This window comes from Hylaeus anthracinus, unplaced genomic scaffold (assembly GCF_026225885.1).
Source record: "Hylaeus anthracinus isolate JK02 unplaced genomic scaffold, UHH_iyHylAnth1.0_haploid 11997, whole genome shotgun sequence".
Lineage (NCBI taxonomy): Eukaryota > Metazoa > Arthropoda > Insecta > Hymenoptera > Colletidae > Hylaeus > Hylaeus anthracinus.
Genome location: NW_026534344.1, coordinates 4,854,062 through 4,872,768, shown reverse-complemented (window position 1 = coordinate 4,872,768; position 18,707 = coordinate 4,854,062). Strand labels below are relative to the sequence as shown.

The window sequence follows — 18,707 nt, the reverse complement described above, 5'->3', positions numbered from 1 at the left end:
ATTTTCGCGGATTTTTCGCAGGTCTTATTATCGGTGGTATTTATGACTTCCGAAAGGTCGCCGCGTCTGGTATCATCGTGTTGCCAACAATATCGGTCAGTTTTCGATTCTTTTATTAATCTTATACTTTAGTTGTCTCTCTCAATGTAAATTCTAGAAATACCAGCTTTGGTTCAAACTCATTTATTAATCGGAGCCAAGATACAGTCTGTCTTCGAGGCAGTACTTTTACAATAACATAGTATTATATCTCTTGAAAAATAAGAACTGTACTAGATTAGTAATGGTATAAATTGAGAGTATTAGATATTTTGCTCTATCTAAGGACAAAATTTCATTTACAATATTAGATTTACATATTCAGGCCACTGCGTCGAAATAGGATAGACACAATAAACAATGAACATTTCATACAAAGAACCTAGCAAGTGGTAGAGGTAGCTACAGTTCGTTTGAACATACAGGAAGCAATATATTTGTTATAAAACGATTCAATACGTTCACGCTGAAAATAAATCTCTTCGAATATCTATAACATTACAATATTTGTGAAAACAAGTGTAGAAACTCTCGAAGTAATATTGCTTTACCGAAATAAGTATCAATTGTTCTGTGTCGCGGTAAGAATTTTTAAGTTGTACAGTTGATACTATCTGAAATTTCCGGTTGTAAGCTTTGTTCTTTGGATAAATACACCAATCACCAGCATTGCAGCTGGCTTCTTCAGAGGTCAAATGACATACTGTTATTGGCGTGCATTATGTAACTTGGGACACTTTAAAAGATACTTATACTCATGTCACAGTTCTTTGACTATCACTCACCGAGCTTATAGCATGGGCCACAAGTTATCAATAGAAGTTGATATGATTGTTCAGTTGACCAATTAGTAGGTTATAATTTCAACCATACCTAGAATATCTAGAATAATCATGACAACTTTTATTATTAATCAGAAAACCGTGCCATGAGCTCAGTGATTGGTAGTTAAGGAACCGTGACTTAAAATTACCCAAATTTCACGATGAACGCCAATGTCAGAATGCCATTTGACTTTTTGAGGAAGCTAGCTGGAAGGCTGGCTAAACGTAGGAGTATTTTATCCAAAGCATACGGCTTACGTCCGGAAGCCTCGGTTACTATCAACCATGAAGAACCGGGCCATGAAAGCCTCATTATCTTAAGTTATATAGTTATTTGATAATCGAAAAAATCTAGCCTTGCAGAAAATCCATATTGCGGATATAAATAATTAACAGATATTACAAGTTTTTATAACATAACGAACGTAGATCAAGGTTAAATAGGAATTCCGATTAATACTTATCTTTGTTTGTTTGTTATATTATTCCTTTTTCATTTCAAATTGTGTTTTATTATAATAAATTATATTCAAACACATTTCAACCTGTTTGCTGACATAAATAATTCAAAATTATCTAAACAGTAGTTTTTATACAACAAGTGTTAGAATATGTTATATTATCAAACACTTAGATAATAACGTATTTTGCTGTTCTTTGTCTGCAACTATCGTACATTTACTATTCTATTGTTAGAGCAATAAACAACTTTTTCATTTTCACAAAAGTCCCGAGACAAATATTTTTATTTCTGTTATGTATTGGCTCCTCCCTTTTGCTTATTGGTTATTAACACGCTTCTATGCTTATTTTAATGTAACCATCGTTTAATATTTTTTGCTTTTTTTTATCATGTCAGAAAACCCCGCATATAAAGTTTCTGAGTTTTGAAGACCATTTACAAGGGAAATTCTCCAAGTGTATGTCTGGTTTTTTAATTGTTGGCAATGGTGGAGCGTGAAATACCGAAGTCAATAATTATGGTTTGGTGAGCAGATTGTTAGTACTTTGCGAGATATTTAGAAAGAAAGTAAATTTGTATTTTAGATTACAGTACACTGTAGTTTCGTATTGTATTCTCACTTGAAAATTGTGTTTTAGCAGATAAGTGATCGTCAACACTTTAATATTAAATATTTCAAAAACTATTAACTCTCCGCCCACTGAACTGTAATAAATGACTTCGGTAGTTCTTGCTCCATCGCTGTGTAAATCCCAGTTAAGAAGTCGGACTTACACTTGAAGAACTCGCTTGCGAGTAAGACGATAAAAGACATCGTCAAAAAAGTTGTTGTTTAAGTAAAACGAATAATGAAAGTGTAGAATCACATGTTGGTTTTCTTATGCAATTATCTTGAGATTCTGAAATTAAAATAGCGTTTCGACCATGTTTCAATATATCGAGAACGTTAAATATATTTACTGACAATAATTATAGCGGCGTTTAAATGTATACGAAGAAAACTATACCTGTGTATATTGTCCAAGGAAAATGATACTCAGAAGCAAAAAGGAATTGCAATTGTTTGCGGGGCAAATTATAATATAGTTTTATGTAGGTGATTAGTACCATTAACATCAACTATAGAGTTATTGCTATGGAAGCAGTACGGTAATTCAGGGTCTCAATAAATTCAAGTGAACTTATTAGATATATTGTCTTTCCATAATCTAATCTACATATAATTTTAAAAATTATAGTAGTACTTCTTTATTCCGATCGATACATACATATATATATATACATATATATATATGTATATATGTATATGTGTATATATATATATATACATATATATATATATGTATATATGTATATGTGTATATATATATATATATATATATATATATATATATATATATATATATCATAAATTCAAATGAATTCATCATTGACGCTGAAGTAGCGCAACTTACAACACGTTATTATACAAACTGCTCTTTTTTTGATGTATAATATTTCCTACTGCACTTGTTATTTTATATACATAGCATATCTAGCGATAACTACAATTAATAACAACTAATATATGTTTTATCAACGATGTGACGGTACGGTAGGATTATATATTGGAATATAAGTCCAGATGGTCCAGCATCGTGGATAAATTATATATTTTACTGCCTTCAACGTTCATTCACTGTGCTATTATCCCAATCGATTAATTTTTTTTTTTTGGTTATTACGTAATTAATTAAATACGTTTATCAATACGTTATTAATTAATTACGTCAAAATGCATTCACAATAAACGTCTCCACATCATCAACTTCGCTCTGTAATTTTGGTTTGTATCGTTCGAACAATGTTTGCCCTTGTACGTGCTTTAATTATTATATTCTTCTTTTTTAACTAAGTACAAATGAAGACAAAGTATCATTCTGCTTCAGCATTTCTGTGTTACAGAGTATCCGAATATATTTACCAGAGTCGTAGATTAGAACGCGAATTGTCACATAGTCATATCTATTGACTCGCACGTAGTAGAATCATTTTCTTATTCTTGCGTAAATACTTACTTCTTAAACCTTATGTTATTATATCCACTAATAATTTATTTAATTTTAATCGCAGCCATCCCACTTTCCTTCCGTTTTATCTGCTCAGTTGGTTTATACGTAACGTATATACCATATATTTACTCGGTCTATATGTATGTATATAGATTATTAATCATTCTGAGAGATCGCGCATGTGTATATATATATATATATATATATATATGTATGTGTATATATATATACTTAATCTTATTTGTGTTTATACGTGTATATGACTTTTCCTATATTCTTCGCTGAAAAATGTGCGTGTGTATTACCTGGTTGTACAAGTATCGCATGAATATGTTTCCTTTATATCTTTCGACCCTCCTCCCAGCCATCTTTCTTACCAACACATACACATATTTCACTCTTTTGTTCCGTGTAATATGTTTCCGGTGTGTGCGTACAAAGTTCACAATATGTTCAATTTTTCGATTTCATCCTATTTTTTTTCTTTTTTGGTTTTTAGTACGACAGAACTCATACATGACATGTGAACGCTAAATTATCATATAATCGTACGCAGATCCAAATTTGGATACAACTCGAGCTATATTCTCATAGCTGGTACCATTTCTTGTCTTTGTACTTGAGCATCAATCCGTGAGCAGACTGAGAGAAACCTTCCGCTTCCGTCATCATGCGCGCTGTCCGTTCCTCCAGTTGTGACAGCTTCTCACCACGCTCCATAACCATTTGATGGGCCATCGCCACTTCTCCTGTGGCGGTTGTCACGCGTTCTCGAAGAGCCTCCGTACCAGCGTTCGGTCCTGGTATATGTTTTGCAACCGTACGAGAAGCTCGCCCACTAGACTCACCGACTGAAAGTAGCAGTATCCGAAGTTAAGGTAGATAAATCTTTAGTTAATCTCTTTCAGTCAAGAAATGAAATCATGGTTTACATCAAATCTACTTCAATTCTCGCACTCTCTCACAGTAACTATTAATAAATGCTTTATGGACTTACGAATATATGTATATTAATACTTGCAAACCAATTTGTTAAACTTACATAACTCTTCTCTGTCCAGACTTCGTGATCCTCCGCCGAAGAGGCCCTTGAAGAAACTTTCTTTAGGTGGTTCAGGCATATCATGACCAATGAATAAGTCTCCCATCATTTCAGTTAATTCCGCACTGAAAACATAAAATTTGAAATGAAGATTTTGTTACGTTTCATTCGTACAACAATATCAATATTCATTATTAGTATATCTGGCATGGTATGCATACATATAATTGAAGGATTTTACCCTATGATACATAAGTATTTGTCATATAAACGTTAAATGAACAATTTTAACAGAAAACCAGAATTATAAAATACTTAAGAATACTTAATAATAAATTATTTTATTTTCTTATTAATCCTGTGATTCCTGTTTCTATTATAAACCTGTAAAAAGTTTACGATTACTATTTGCGCATATTAATAAGATTAACTGTACATAAAATTATTCATTATTATATTGTTACAATGTCAGTGTTACCATAAGGTAAATATTATGCACAACTTGTTAAGTTTGTGGTTAAATTTGATGAATCGTATAAGTGAAAGATCGTACCAAAATTGGCTGGATACGGAAAACTTTTGAATCTCAGTGGGCGATGAGAGGTATAGACCGTGGCCTCTATTGCTGAAGCCGAGGGTTTTTGCAATTCTGTAAAAAATATGGGAAAATGTTGTTAAAATATTTACTTGTTTTTATATTTTGCATCGAACATGTAAATATACCGGATCGTAATTTTCGAAAGGTAAAATATGTACGCTTATGTACACAGTTAAGAAGCATTATTAGATACTATAAAAATCTAAGCAAATGCTTAAATGATGTCTAAACAAGTATCGTGAAGTAATAAAGGAGCGTAAGAATGAAAATATGCATTAGAAAGAAATTAAATGTATAGAGCACGCAAGGCATTGCATATTGTATAAGATACATATTATGAAAGGTGTATTGTTATAGACCACTTACTGATCGGTATCGCCATTAACAAAGAGTTGATGACCCCATATGGACAACATGGGGTCTACAATGCCATGTTTTGTAGTCTGAAAACTGTTAGAGATTACAGAGACAGGAGAAAAGTGAGCGTTAAGCGTACACGAATAAAAAGAGAATGTGTTAGCTTGCATAATTATCATTAACCCTTAAAGCATCGATATTTTCTCGATGTTCAGAACTATCTAGAAATGATATTCCAATGAAATGTATGATTTTAGTTTTTCCAAGTATGTAGATAATGCAATGAGAGTGATATCTATAAATGTTGGTTGTATATCTATCGTTGTTGGTTTAGTCAGCATCAAGTACAGAGACATTACAGAAATATTCAGATTTGGGTTAACAACATTATGAATCAAGATTTCACATGGTAACGTACTTAATTAGGAAACACGTCGTTGATACATTTTCAGAATGCCTATAATTGTCGTCCTACTGATAATTTTTAAGCACCAATAAGACTAGTTTAAGTAATAATGCCGAAGGCTCTGTTCAAAAGTTGTGAAATACAACAGTAATTACGATCAAGTTGAATGTTTGAAAGAAACTGCGAACACATTTTATTGTAATAGAAGTCAACGTCTTGAATTCAATATCGATACGCAATATGCCACAAAATGCAGTCATATGTTATGAAATATGAAATATTCTACATTATACTATGCAATTCGTGTACACTATAATGTAGAATATGCTAATGTGATACATAGAATTTTAGTGTGTAATGACCGTGACTTTTAATGTTTTTGTTTGTAATTGCGTGCGAACATAAACACACGGTACACGTATCCTTTGCTGGCTAACTACATTATTTCGGTATCTTTTTCTCTGTATATGAAGACGTACATCTAACAATAAGAAACAGACATTTAGACATGTGACCCTATTTTGATTAAGAGACAGTAAGTCTAGAAAGAGAACAAATGTTAAAGGCTAGTTTTTTCGATCATGTTACTCTAATAACATGAGTTCATCAGACTTCACTAGGAAGTTGGTGTCCTCAGGGGCTGTAGTTAAAAAGTTAAGGAATAATGTAAAGCATTGCAATGTAAAAGTCTAGGATTGATGTAAAACATCGTAAATGTGATATGAAAGAAAACGCATATGTTCAAGACTGGACCGATAGGTACAACAACCAAATTGCAAGATTATGTGCCCAATAAACTACGTGAGAAGTTTGAAGGAGGTTGGAGACGCAATTTCAAGCTTAAAGCGTGGCAAATGCCCTGAACTTGACCTGTAGAGATCAAAGTAGGGAAAATGACACATCCTGGGATGTATGCCAATAATTTAAGAAGGCAGGAAGAAATCGCCATGGGAGACCGTCATAATAAACAAGATTCTCGGTTAGAACAAGTATTCTCATCCGAAGCAACAATGAGGGTTGAGATACTTGTCCTTCAAGTGTGACAATTGAGATGTTCATCAACGACAGGAAGATTCATCTTTCATTACTAAATTTCTTTACATTAGTAAAAAAGAAGTTTATGACAATTTTTTCACCATTCATGATTTCCATTTTATTTTAATGCGTAGAGTCGTTATATAAAATATTGTACTTTGACAAAAAAATGAGTTAAATCGTATAAAAATACTTACAGTGCTTGGAACTACTACATTCATAATAACAAAGTGTTCGTTTGTCGCTTTCGAAATAAAACTTCGTTTACTGTATCAGCGTATCATAACACGTGCTAATATACATATAAAAACGAGCACAATCAACATGTTAGAATAAAACTGTGCGTTTAGTGCAAACAGTATGAGGCATAAGAAAATAGCTACATAATTACACATATATCAAAGACCGAGTAAGCCATGATTTGTAAAGAACTAAGTACTTTACTTCACTTATAAATGTATAAACTACCAGCATGAAATAATTCCTTTTGCGAAAAGACGAATATTCGCATGTATTTTATATTTGTTTTCTAGTAAAGAAAATGCAGAAAATACGGAAATAACTTTACAGAATATTTTTAAATATTTCTGACCGCGGTACCGCGTAGCGTTAATTTTAGTTTTGGTTAAACTCTACTCTTTGAAAAGTAGTAAAAATAACGCTTGCTTGTATCAAATAGTGGTATTGATATGAATTCTTAAAGGAACAATGACGTTGTTAAGATCGTTGAAATTTCTTATACGGAAAATCATATCTCGAACGATATTAAGGACTTTCGTTTAAAGTTTCCAAATGTAGTGTATGTTAAAATCGTAATTATACATTACACTTTGAAGGCAGTCAATTGAAAGTATTAGTTAAAGAAGGAACCATATTTAGTAAAGAATGAGCTTTACGCTACTTTCAGCAATGTGTAGAATGTTGCAGTATTGTAATAGCATATGGTGCATTACTATACCGTGTGCAAGTATAATTATTATATATCATCGATAACTGCTATGAAGCTAAATTAATGAAATACGTGTTCTTCTTACCTCAAATCTATAAGAGGTAAGAAATCGACGTCTATTAGTGGCCTCAGGCTTGGTAGACTGTACGTAGCTATATGTCCATTTGAAACGTAGCACACGAGACAAACATTGTCTGTAAAAAGTATTCCTTTTGTATTAACTGCAAAATTACGCGGTAATACGTGTTAGACATTTTATATGCACAAACTTATAATAAAATTTAATGGTCCATCGGTTCGGTAACCACAAACGAATATTTTTATTAAACAATATAAGGATCGCAGTTATGGTGAACACTGAGTCGTAAGTGTAAAAGACTAATGCAAAGTAGAGAGAAAGACACGTACCTTTTATAGAAGTGATCTCTGATTTGATGACAATATGAGTTTCAGCTAGTTGTTGCCTGTATAGACAATTCTGCGATGGTAACGCTAAAACCCTCGCCTGCTTTTCAGATGTTAATACAACAAATTGACGATCTTCGAATCCGTCTCCGGTAGTTACTTGCGTGTTCAACGAAGGAGACATCCGACTATTTGTACATTTACCTTGACTCTCTTTAACAAGAAACAACGCAATGTTATAATTTTATTTTGTTCGCAACATTTTCAATATAACGTGTCTGACATTGTTAATTGTTTGATAGTAGAATAAATATATTATTGGATACGTTAGGCATGATTTCATAGAACTAGATAACAAAATTAATAAAAAATAGTTGAGCACAAGAGATTCGGTGGTAAATATCTATAATAAATTGAAAAAGAAAAACAGAAATAATAGTACAGGGAAAAAGTCTTTTCAGACATTGGTATGAGGATTAATGATCCACAATGTAGACATATTGTCTATTCTAATTATGTCATAATTATATTAGCTTCTTGAGGGGCGAATTCTAAATGGATTTCTGTTTGCACCAATTTAATGCAACCAAAGAAATCTTGATCAGTAAATCGATTTTAATATAATTTTGATATAAAAGCAAACGTACGTTAATATCCCTCAAGAAGTTAATGAAGCAAGCGTCAGAACTTACTATTTCGATCTTTGCCCTCCACAGTCTCATCTTTCCAGGATTCGTAAGAGCATGGAATAAGGGCACCGTTACAATCTAAGAAGGACATCAATAGAATAGAGCCCTTTAATTTAAAAGTAGATCCATCTGCGGGAAAATAAAATGCGTCTCGTATTAAAAACTTACGATACAATTCTGTTAATTGCATTATTAATCAGGATAACGACTCACTGCATGAAGAAACAACAACCGGTTGAACGTGTCGTTCTCCGCGAACAGGTGTATTAAAAATCACCGTTTGTATAGATCCTAATGATGTACCGATCCACAGTGTTGGTACGGGACTGGTATCTTAAGAAATTAAAAAAAAAAAAACAGTTTTGATAACAGTACTTTTCCTAAAAAGTAATCTCTTTGAACTCTACGAATGATTAGATAGAAAATATTGGAACATACCACTTTTTCTCGTGTAGGAATCTGCGAATGTAAGGCAGCTGATGGTTTCTGTGGTGATGTTCTCAAGCGACGACATACTCGAGCTTCTTGATCGTTGAAACGAACTGTCATATTTGTCTACCCGACCAGCAATCCCAAAAATAAATGGAAAATTAAATATTGAACACCCAATAATCTCCTACAAGTTACGACGAGCATGCAACGTTTATGACAGTATACGTCTCTGACATTGTAGCGTTTTTTTTTTGTTTGTTTGTTTGTTTTTTTTTTTTTAATTACAAATCAACAAGGATCGCTTAGAGAGTCGGTCAGAGTGTGAAAGAAAAATCAACAGTGTTTCAAGTAACGATAGCAATGTCAAGAAGAACAATAATCACAACAACAACAACAATAATAATAATAACAGTGACAGCAACAACAACAACTATCACGACTAGTATTTCTGTTGACAGGATAGTTCACAGAATAACATCTTTCATTCAATTCAACATTCATCAAGTCGATCAGATGTATCTATTCTGTTATAGAATCGGTTAGAACGCCACATAACAAAAATAATGTTGTAATTAAATTGAAGAAGTCAGTCAATCTTAAGCAAATATATCACAGGCACTATGCCCCATACTTGTTCGGTTGTATTGCTATAAGCAAAATTAATTACAGCACTCATACATTGTCAGTGAGATCAATCCTAATTTTTATCTGAAATTATAAGATACGTGGGGAAGTTTGGTATCGATTGAAGTTTGGAATATTTACTACGTTACAAGCATTATATGTATACCATTAGAATTCGTCTTGAGATTCGGTAGGCCAAAAATCGAATCTAATTTTAATGGACACTTGGAGGTGCCGTGGCATCCTTAACAAAGTGACACCCTACACTAAAATTAAATTAAAAGAGCACTAATCGCTTAAAAATTTATCACTGAAAAATAGCGAATTTCGTAGTTCTGTAACATGATCGAAAAAATAGTAATACTGAAGATATGTTCTAAAGTGACGTTTTAGATATGCTCACATAAAAATTACAAATTAAATAATAACCGTTTCTAATTATCATGACTACTTACAATTATTTAAGTTTGTTTATTTAAAATCTTACATTTTCATTTGTTATTTAGAAATTACAATTGGCCAACCCCGAGACAAGCTTTTGTGAACGTAGAGCGGCAGTCAAAATGTTGAAGTATCGAAAAAGGACATCACATTACTACAATACTATACATATAATGCTATATATTATTTTCTTCTCCTAATGACGTATCGGATTCAAGCACCAATTATTTCTGTAATTATTGTACGTTTGACACATTCCACACTCTCAGAGACACTTCGAAGCTCGAAAAGAAAGGATGACTTGATTTTGAAAGTATAATAAACACAGACAATTCACACTTTGTAAAGAAGGAATGAAACTTCAGTAGCAATAATGTGATTATGCATTTTTCACTAAGAAGGCATACGTAACATCCTTAAAAAGTCTCTAGAAGTTTTCGTACGTAGTCAGTATACATATATACACGCATGTGCGCGCGCGTACACATAGAAGATTTCAATAAAAATCTGATCGCAATTGCTTACAATCGATTCTTCATCTCGATACAGTGAACCAAATTTATGGTGAAATATTTCTCTGTTAATCTTAAAGAGATATGTGAAAAAATATAATATGTATGGTGAAATCCACGAAAAGAATCATAAAATTAAATCCAGTCGTATACAATATTTTCAATGTTTATAACGAACAATTATATGCTAAAATATAATTCAATTTTACAATATCATTTTAAAATATACAGCATTAATGATTTGTACTAAAAAAATGAATGAAAGTTGTATATTTCCAAATACAATCTATTATTGTATTATTCTCTTTACATTTTCTCAATAATTTCATTTCAGTTGATATTATCTTAACATCTAACTTCGCACAAAAAAGAAAATAGATTTCAACCTACAGGCTGTCAACATTTACTGAAACACTGATGGATAAAAATTCGTATCATGAATTTTTATACGAAAATTTTCGTTATTTTATCCTAACTCGTACCAACAGAATCGATTTGTAAGCAATATGATCGATGTTTATCAACACCCTGTGTATTAAATATTTCACGGATTGTACACTGAACCACGAAGTTTGTTTAAAACGTATCGTTAGGCCACATCTATTAGAGAAAGAAAAGTTAATTGAAAAGTAAGGCAGATAGAGGGAAATCGGTTAGAACGCGGAAGAATATTCTTCATGAAGTGTGCAGCGTGAGAACTATAATAGAAATAACGCAAGTTACATGATGTGCCATTGTGTGTTCGTTAGTTTGTTTGTTTTTTTTTTTTTTTTTTTCTGAAGAAAGTGGTTTAATCAAGAGCGAGTGAACAGATCACTAAGAAACAAAGATGCGATGCAGAGAAGTAAAGTCTGCCGAAGGTATATATCCACACTCAGCAAAAACCAGACAGTATTTTACTAATCGGACACAGCGAGAAAGTATACGATAACGAGGAACAATCTCGATAACAGCGACTTTCGATAGTTCGATGTTCTTTGGTTTCTAATTTTCTTTTGATAATACATTAAACGTACATTTGAATTTTCAATAAAAGTATGGATAAATACGAGATTGAAAGTAAAAGCAAAAGCAAAGATGCAGTATTCCTACCGTGAAATTTCGTTTCAGTATATCTATTTCCAAGTGCAGAGGGTAACATTAATATTACGACGCTTTGGTATTTTTAGTTTGTCGCTTTAGAACTTTGTTTGCGACGAAGGATAACGTCATTGAAGTTTTGCGTTACATTAAAAATATCGGGCCCAGTTAAGAAATGAATAAAGTTTATTTTTATTCTATTCGTAATGTTTTTTTATTCAAGTCTCTGTAAATAAATAATTTTATGACCGCTTTTAGCTGTTGATGCATATTGCAGATAATTAACAAAAAAAATTACGTTTCAATGTTTCACCTTTTTTTTTTTTTTTAAGTCAGTGTCTCAGTATTTTCTTTGATATTATTGCTATACTTATAATTCACCTGTATATTTTATCTTCATAAATTTTCAATGAAATTTATGTCTGCATATCGAGGTGAAAGATGCAAAACTTTGAAATGCAAAATATTATAGGCTTCGTAAGGGACACCCAAGTGTTTGAATATTAAAGCAACGAAAGAATTAGACATTACTTTGTTTGAAACTTATCCCGCAAGAAACATTACGAAGCAACATTTACCTCACATCATTTATCTTTCACTATAAAAAAAAAGTTATAAAGCGACAAAGTAAAAATTCTAGATTGTACGAATATTAAAGTTGCTCACTGTATCCAGCAATTTCTTTCTTCGACAGACAAACATGACAAATTATAACTGTGCAGACGATAACTTGAGATGGACAGTTTCTTATGAATCTTAATCGTTAATAACGACGTTCATTTCGTAAATAAATATTTTCTAATAGAACAGTACAATCAATTCGAATGAAATGTTTCAGTACGTAGAGTATACGGTACGGTAATTATTCTTACAATGAATTATACTCTTCGGAAACTTTAAGCCACCTGGATATTAACACGACCAAGTCGCAAACCATCTACGAAACGTTCTCAAATGCATTTCATGCGCGAATTATGCGGACGTTTAAGAAATGTTCAAGTGAAGTCAAGTGAAAGATTCTTTTTCAAAAATGATTCCGCATTCGCTGTACTGAATACAGTAACAAACGTCGTTCAATGTATTTTGGTCTCCGCTGGTAGCGCCGTACCTAACGCAGAAGAATCGTTCAGAATGAAATCAAACTAACAACGAAACGAAGGAAAAAAAAGCACTTAGAGAAGAATAGACTTGTCTCATTCAATAACATAGAAACAAAATCGACGGTCTACGTAGTTTTTATAATAATTGCATAAAAAATGATAATTCGTTTGGATACTACCAAAGCTGTTATACTGTCTGGTGTTGAAGAGAATATTCTGGTAGTTTGAAGAACCTTGTGGACCGATCGACGAATAGCTTCGCATCTCGGTGTTACGCTGACTAGACAATTGCGAAGTCGTTGGAAAGTTGTTCAACGACAAGGAATCCAGCTCATAATGGTTGGTAGCTGTGCTCAGACACTTTTGGAGTTTTCTTATGCCCTGGGTACGAGACTGACGTAGCTCTACGCTTAGGGATTTGCGAGGATTCGCATTAGAGCCACCGATATCGACATCGGGGCTATTCACAGTACTGCGAATAGCCAATCGAGGGACATCGCTAGGATTTTCGCAATTGCAACCGTCGTCACCGGCGGAACCGCAGGTGCTACAGCTATTATTATCGGCGTTGTCACCTTTCTCACTACCACCAACGACCACCGTACCTCTTCGCGTTAACGGCAACATGCACATCTCGTTCATCTACAAATGAGCGACAGATCAAACGTGGAGAAAATAATATTAAATCCAACTCGAATTTTTGCCTAGAACCGAAATCCGATTTAACCCTTTGCGCTCGGATCGTACACTCCCGAGAGAGAGCAGCGCGAGTTTGGATAACTTTCTTTCGCGATTTTATACGGGAGAAGATTACGCGAATTTTTCAAAGTTGCACGTTTCTTCGAAGTTTTGCATTTGAAAATGCTAGTTAAAATAATGGTGTACTGGTTGAGATGTAACACGGAAAGATATTGCGTGAAGGATCGACGCTTAACATACTTAGGGACAACGTATGTGTATGTTTAGTAGTTTGTAAATTGAAATTATTTCAAGTAAAAAAAAAAAAAGAACTAATCCGATCTGATGAATAAATATCGTCATTTCACGTCAGAGATATGTCCCTTGAGATAAACATATCAGAGATGAGCATATATCGAAATATCATTTATATATAATTATTTCTATGAATTATTAAATGATATAATTATTCGATATTATAATATACAATATAATTTCATAATACCATCTAATATGGCTCGATTCTTGTTTGCCTATTTTGCAACAATATCGCTCCGAGTGCAAAGGGTTAAATACTTGTTTCGCTTCGTTCTAGAATTTAAATGCACCGTACTTTCTCGACAATTCAACTATAACATGGTTCGATCACGTTCGTAATTTGTGGCATTTCTTTATGGCGATTGTTTAATTTCAATTAGGATTCTCTGTAAATTATAAATTAGAGTTTTAACGTGCATGGGATTAGCGTAGCTCGTGACGTATCACTTTTCGCTGGATATTTTGTTATCGTGTAGAGAAAGGAGTCGATTATTTCAGATATCAAAGCAACGATCTCTGAATCGATTTGTGAACCTTAGAGACAGAAACCTTAATAATGTTTGATTAAAGATATGCTAAACGAAGGATGAGCGAAATGATACGATTTTCTTGACGCTTTAATGTCTGCTTGTTTAAACGATACTCAATTTTCAGGGTCACGTTACCCTAAACAAAATCAAACGCAGGGGCTCCGAAATTTGTGTCATAAGTAAAGGATAGACTAGATAGTCTTATTACTTGGACATATCTTAAAGTAGTGAGCTTTTAGATATTTTTTTCTTTTTTTTTTTATGGTAGATAATTGTATAGATACGTGGCAAATGTAACATGTACAGTCAGTCCTCGATAAGAGTCATGAAATCAAATCTACTCAGACAGTTTTAATGTCTATAACAAGTCAGTGTTTAAGGGATCAAAAGTACCCCAAAGCCAAGTTAATTTGAAACGAGTCACTCGATAGTTTATTGATAGCCCTATTGCAAAGAGACAATCGGTACCCAAATTTCAAGTCCGTATCTCGACGAAGGGAACATCGAAGAACAAATATCGAAAGTCGTGTTTTCGTCCAATTTCTCCTATCGTACGTAATACACGAACGATTTAAAAAAAAATTCAACGTGATTGTTTAAAAAGTTGTCATGCGATAGTATAAAAGAAATTCAGCAAAAACGTGATCATGAATTTTTGTCCTTCGATACTTGCCAAGTCGAGAAAAAGTAATTAATATGTACTTGTTCTGATTTATCGTAAGATATTTTGGTCGGTGGTGCTTTTCGTGATATTTTTCCTTGTAATATTACTGTTGCGTGAAATTTTGTTGGCCACGGCTTATTAAATGTTTAGAGTTTCTTTTCTGCGTATCATGTTGTAAGCTTTTTTTCTTTTTGTTTTATATCTACGAAATGGCGTTCACCCATTTGTTTTGTCGTTACGATCAGTCGAAATCAACGATATCCAGTAGTTGGTTCTGTGCATTTTCTACTTCAACTGTTTCTTTAATAACTATCCCATCATATTTGCGGTATTTAATTGTAGGTTTATAATATTTTCAAATCTAAATAATGACGTGCTTGAAATGTTAAGTGTAGGGGCTATTCAAATTTTGACCATTTTTTTTTAGCATCTCCCTTTGATACTTTCTTCAGATTGTACGTTCATCTGTTTATTAGATGTTGTTATGTAGTTTTTTTTTTTTTGTTGTTGAAAAATATCGATACTGATCTAGGAGAGTGAACTTATCCGAACTAAAACAATTATATTCGACGGTCTGTTCAATTATAAATCTTGCAATTACGATTCATTATGTAATAGATTTCCGATAAAATTAATTACCCTCCTATAAATATATCATAATTATCGGGGAACTGCAATAGTAATTATAATTAATTGACCAAGTGAACGGTTAAACGTATAGTCGTTGCTGTCTGCATCAAGGTAGAATTAAGAAGTGTCTCGTGTAACAGAAAGAAAGATGAACCGGTCAATCGCCAAAAATATTGTTTCGTCGCTAAATGCATATATTTATAAAATGTTGTTGCTATGTGGAATATTAGCATATATTATGCAGAGTCTCTTATAGCAGTCAGTCAATGTCGGCAAAAAAAGTTTGAGGAACATAAGTGATAAAGCGCTCTGTCAGCCATTAAAAATACGTAATCATTTAATTACAGTAATCTCAAGAATATATAAATACTGTAGATGGTTGTCGTATCGAAAAGAAAGAAGAAATGAATTTATAAGTGTAACATCACGTCCTGTAGTCATTGACGATGCCGTGACCATCCGTGTTATTATTATTACTATTGCTATTGCGTGCAAATCATTAAAAAAATGTCCACAAGCTTTGAAAGCAATGTTATACCGAGAGAAAGGTGTCAGGATAACGGTTCCTATGATACAATACTGCATTTTAAACACATACAAGAATCAAAATTATTGTATATACATACATACATGTATACATATACAGGGTAAAATATTTAAGTGGGGATACCTAAATATCTCCGTTACTTATGGATATATGGAGATGATTGTTTTGGAAAGAGTTGAATTGTTCGAAGGGACAAACTTAAGAATGATAACGAATTGAATATCGATGTAGTTATTATTAATTCTGTTTACCAGAGAAAATTTTCAACACTAAAAATTACCAAGTGAAGAATTATTATTAGGGAGTTATAATTTTGTATTAATCATTATTATCTTAAACATGTATCAGAGCTTCGGTACGTATTAATCATACGTAAATTCTGCAATTATGTGATCAGAATGGTATATTCGTACTTATTGTCACTATCGTCAGTTAGTTTTCTCTTTCTTTACTCGTCGCTAAGTAATTGTCTTCTCTATTCGTCAGCACAGTGCAATGACCACGACTATCATATAATAATCCAGGTTGCAATAATTGAAGTTTTGTTATAGAACAAAATATAGCAGATTCCATTTACAAAAGTATCAACCATTCTCTAATCACAAAAAATGATTACCTTGGGAACACTTTTCCTTTATCACCTGCTATATTTATCCTTTGGAACAATTCAACTTTATTCATATAGTCATAAATATCAAAGTTATTTAGGTGTTCCCATTTAAATGGGAAATTCAGTTATTTCCAGTACGAGTGACTCAATTGGAACTTTTCTATCTTGAGCAATTTGTTTTCGGTACTTTGAAATTATTAGGATAACTTTCAGTTTCTTAAATAGAACTTTGTAATTTATTTTGTTTGTCCTTCGGCAGGTACAAATACGAATTCAGCGTATATCACAAGTTCATTTTGTTCACCATCAAAGTTAAAAATACAGTGGAAGGAAATGTTCAAGAGAAACACTACGATGCTATAATATAATTTGCACTTATACGATTAATATTAGTCATTATTGATATATGATACATGGATCAGTGATCTGTTGAGAGGAACTCTCCTCGTTTCACTGAAGTGTTGCCTTTTCTTTTCTGTAGTTTTACACAGCATTCTCTCTGTATGCTTTGAATCCTGTTCGAGTGGTTTAATGGGGTTTAGAATTTGTATATTCTCATGAATTGTGATTTTTGACCGTTGTTGATGAGGATGATTGTATTCGAAAAGCTTAAAGTAACGATGACAATTGGAAAAAAGTTCGCCTTAGTAAATGTATAACCAGTTTGTGAGCATACCTCAAGCATATTATTCAAGACAAAATAAATTTCAATCGGTCTAATCACACTGGAAATAATCGAGAATAATCAAGTTATGCAATTTACCTTGTATGTGTACATACAAGTAAAACAGCCTAAACAGTCTACTTGTATAGCCATAAATACCGGAGGTATTTTAATGATCCCGTTTACGTAGTCTATCCTGTATTTGTTAGAGTGTTTTAAAACTGATGGCCCACACTATGGTATTCGTCAAAAGAAACATAAAAGTGTTAAAAATCACATTTATACGGAAGAAAAAAAAAAGAAACTTGATACCTTTGAATACATTGTAAAATCAAATTTCCTTTTCTCCCTTACGAACGTGTTTTTTGTTATTTAAGCCTATTTGAAGATCAATCTATCATAAATTACTCGTCGCATCCATCGCATGTCGTTGAATTTGTACAGTGTGAATATTTTAAGTCAAAACAACCGAGTAAGACTTTTCCATGTTATCTTGCAAATGGCTTACGTTCCTCATATAATTGCTGATATACACAAAACAATATTCCCGATGTTTATCGAGAAATAAAAGAGAAGTACAAGTTCTTGGACGACCATGAATCTTGAAAAGGAAATAAATCATATACCGTTGATTTCTCGATCTATGTTTGCAAACCCTTTATTTAGATTTTGATGAATAGTATACCCATTCAGAGTTTGGGCCAGCAATTTTAGAACTCCCAATATACAGAGTGACCCGTTTATCGTGCTTACGTTCAGCTTTCAAAAACTAAGCAGTAGACAAATTTGATTTTTACAGGTTTAGTTTCGTTTTAGAATTTTTAAACTAATTTCCAACAGCACTCAATATAGAACATTGTTCTTCTAAGCAAAGTCTTATCTTTTCCAATCGGTTAGGAGTCTACGACTCATTCCAAGTGCAATAAATAAAAAAAACCACGGTTTTTAATTCATCACAACGTGTGCATTAAACTTTGGTGCATAGTCATCGCGTAAATAGTTCATCGACTCGAACACAA

The 18,707-nt window shown here is 32.7% G+C and overlaps 1 protein-coding gene across 7 annotated transcripts in view; it reads right to left on the bottom strand.

Annotated features, from left to right (window-relative positions):
- Positions 1–431: 431 nt before the first annotated feature.
- Positions 432–18,707, bottom strand: part of LOC128889734 (syntaxin-binding protein 5) — a 40,890-nt gene continuing 22,614 nt past the window's right edge. For 3 of the 7 annotated variants that reach the window (XM_054147652.1, XM_054147648.1, XM_054147653.1), the window contains 9 exons: positions 9,297–9,413; positions 9,072–9,191; positions 8,862–8,987; positions 8,173–8,382; positions 7,850–7,958; positions 5,384–5,467; positions 4,973–5,068; positions 4,420–4,544; positions 432–4,228 (listed from right to left, as the gene is read on the bottom strand). In XM_054147652.1, the coding sequence (XP_054003627.1) occupies positions 3,966–4,228; positions 4,420–4,544; positions 4,973–5,068; positions 5,384–5,467; positions 7,850–7,958; positions 8,173–8,382; positions 8,862–8,987; positions 9,072–9,191; positions 9,297–9,413 (1,250 nt within the window). In that variant the 3' untranslated portion in view covers positions 432–3,965. Of the gene's footprint in view, positions 4,229–4,419; positions 4,545–4,972; positions 5,069–5,383; positions 5,468–7,849; positions 7,959–8,172; positions 8,383–8,861; positions 8,988–9,071; positions 9,192–9,296; positions 9,423–13,226; positions 13,690–18,707 lie in introns of all 7 variants that reach the window. The other 4 variants (XM_054147650.1, XM_054147651.1, XM_054147647.1 and 1 more) reach the window with 4 other exon arrangements.